The following is a 2,970-nucleotide window of genomic DNA, read 5'->3' as shown; positions in this document are numbered from 1 at the left end:
TAGATAGGTCTTTGTGGAGCTTGAAGCTCTGTATACATGTGACAGGGACTGAACCTATGATTTCCCTGGAGTGAGGAGGCTTCTAGTGAGGAACTCCTACCAATGCAGGTCATCAGTTTCTCTACACCTTGTACTCTAGAGAGCTGACTGGGGACTTTGTGCAGTAAAGTGACTTGCCCATGGTTAGACAGTCAGAATGTGTCAGAGACAGGACTCAGACCCAGGTCGTCCTATCTCTGAGATCAGCTTTCATTTCCCTATATTATGATAGCTTTCCACATAACTGCATCATCATCATCATCATTTTTACTATTAGAGATAATGAAAGTGTGGTGGCTAGAAAGCTGCCTTGGAGTCAGGAAGACCTGAGTTCAAGTTATGCCTCTGACATATACCAGGCAAGTCACTAAACCTCTCAGACAACTCTCTGCAGCAGCAGGTTGCAGAATAGTTAGTTGCCTTTCTGCTTCAGTAGGATTTCCCTATTTCAGAGAGGTCAGGTACACAGCCTAAAAGCTACATATGGCTCACAACATTCCCTAGTATGATCTGAATAGCATTAAAATGGAATTGGGAAATAATTAACAGAATAAACAAAATACAATAAAACAGATAATATTACATTTTAAACCTGTCAAAATGTGGCCTTAGAGATTCTTATGTACACATGATTGGCCTCCATTTCTATTTGAGTTTGCTACCACCGCCTTATACTAGCAGGTCCACATGCCCACTCTGCCAAACGGGTTCTATTGGGCAGAACTACTGTCATGGGATTGTGGGTTGTAGAGAGATTTTCCACCATTAAACACACGATGTTAGCCTATCAAAAACTTGAAGGAATGTTAGGACCTACAGTCATAGGATCAGAGATTTAGGCTGGAAGGGACCTTAGAGGCCCTTGAGTCCTGCCCCCTCATTTTACAGATGAGGAAACTGAGGTCTAGAGAAGTGAATTGACTTTTCTGGGTTCACACAATTAGTAAGAATATGAGGTAGGATTTGAACTCAGGTTTTGCTGAACCCCAACCTTAACACTCTGTCCAACCTGGGCCATGCTGCTGCAGAACATCAAATCTCAGGGAAGTCATGTTGGAGTCAGAGTATACATAGGATTTAAAACAGGAGCAGTTGTTCCCTAGAGGCTGGGCTGGTCTGCAGTTGCCCGTGATTTTGTAGTCCTATGTAAATTGCTGCTGTTAGGTATTGCAGGATATTTTGACTCTGGGGTATATGGAAGTAGGTTTGCATGTGGATTATTGGTGGGAGTGAGAACACTGAGATTTAAGGCACAGAATCAGAGTGAGGTTGAGAGAAGTAGCTATGTGTAAGGGAGGGGTACAATGGAAAGGAGTCAGAGGATATTCATTCAAATCCTGCTTCTGGTGCTTAATTGTATGGGACTTGACTAAGTTCCTTCATCTCCCTAATCCCCAGTTTAGCTTTGGAAGTCCTTTGTAGCTCTGCATCTGTGATCCTATGACTTCTTCCTCTGACTGGATGGGAATCTGGGAAATGGGATGTTAAATGACTCCAGGGACCTGATAGAGGCTGAACTGTAGGTACCTTTCAGCCCTCTCTTTTTTCCTTCCAGAGCTAGAAACAAGGAATCCTGGCTTATTTCTCCTGGTCCTAGTCCTCTAGTTCTCTAGGCAAAGACACACAAAGGGAAAACTAATATATTCTATGCTGAAATGTTTTTATTTAGAAGAATTACAATCAAGGTGAGGGTGGGTGAATGGGCAGGTAGAAAGCAGGCATCCATGCTCAAAAGCAGAAGGATACATCCAGCCATCATTCCGGAGGGGCTTCTGAGAGGTGTGCCTCAGGGCTGGAAGGACCCAAAAGTGGCTCCACCTTCAGGCACAGACCACTTTCTGCTCTGAGAATAATTTCTGGCTTTCTTCGAACTGGGTCTTTATCAGGGAGGACTCGGAACCTCAGTAAGGTGAGGGCCAGCACAACCTTCATCTCAGACATGGCGAAATTCTGGCCAATGCAGTTCCTGCTCAAGGGAGGAGGGGCTGACATTTCCCAGACCTTGACCCCAGGCTGTTTCTAGGGTTCTCCCATACTGAGATGGGCCTCTCACTCCCTTGATGGGGACATGGGAACAGGGTCCTTGTTGGGCACAGCTCCCCACCCTCACCTGGAGGGGGTAAAAACATCACCTGGGGAGATCAGGTGGGGAAAGTATGGACTTACCTGGGTCCAGCTGAGAAGGGTATAAAGGCCAAGGGTGAAATCTTTTGGTGATTGTTGATGTCAAAGCGATACGGGTCATAAACCTGGGGTGTTGACAGGGTCTTGTTCACCCTAGGCATACACTCTCCCTCTTGCCCAGGATGCTTCTCTTCAGTACAGCTAGACATCTCCAGGGGTAATCAAAGCTGCCCTCTCCTGCCTTCAGGCCTCCCATGGCTTGGCTTAGAGTGGAGCCCCACCCCCATCCCCATGAATGTCCCAGTTCTCTAGAACTGACTAGCCCAGGGGTGCTTCAGTGGAGGGTTGACAGATACCTCAGGGTTGGGCCACACAGCAGGGTTATAGTGAGTTCCAAAGATGCTGACCAGGCAAATGTTTCCTGTTGGCCAGAATAGGAGAGAGCCTAATGTAGCTTGTGAAGGCTACCAATGGATAAGTTGTGCCAGTATCCCAAATGGGCCCTAACCATAAGACTTCTTAACCCCTTCCCCTTGTCGTGGTGTGAGCCCTTGGCAAGTGAACCTTTAGGAATGATCCGCCCGTCAGGCAGCTGGATGTCCTTGGTGCAACAGCGGGAGACCATGCCAACTGGGGGGTGCAGCCGCAGGCTCTCCTTGATGCACATGGTCAGGAAGGGCATCTGGGCCAGATCATCCCTGGAGACAGGAACCCTGTCAGCTCCAGCATAGTGGAGATGGGGAGAAGCTTCACCATCCCAAGGAAGGGCAGAGGCGACAATGTTAACATCTAAAACCTGGATAATCA

The 2,970-nt window shown here is 47.3% G+C and overlaps 1 protein-coding gene across 1 annotated transcript; it reads right to left on the bottom strand.

The window, feature by feature from the left end:
* Positions 1-1,682: 1,682 nt before the first annotated feature.
* LOC114022801 (docosahexaenoic acid omega-hydroxylase CYP4F3-like) lies at positions 1,683-2,944 on the bottom strand (the record flags this gene model as incomplete). Its single annotated transcript, XM_027835228.1, has 4 exons — positions 1,683-2,005; positions 2,206-2,288; positions 2,520-2,584; positions 2,728-2,944. Coding segments are annotated over 4 exons (576 nt in total), but the record flags the coding sequence as incomplete, so codon positions are not given.
* Between the last annotated feature and the right edge of the window lie 26 nt (positions 2,945-2,970).

This window comes from Vombatus ursinus, unplaced genomic scaffold (genome assembly GCF_900497805.2).
Source record: "Vombatus ursinus unplaced genomic scaffold, bare-nosed wombat genome assembly UNPS02004301.1, whole genome shotgun sequence".
Classification (NCBI taxonomy): domain Eukaryota; kingdom Metazoa; phylum Chordata; class Mammalia; order Diprotodontia; family Vombatidae; genus Vombatus; species Vombatus ursinus.
This window is presented reverse-complemented; position numbering and strand designations above follow the sequence as displayed.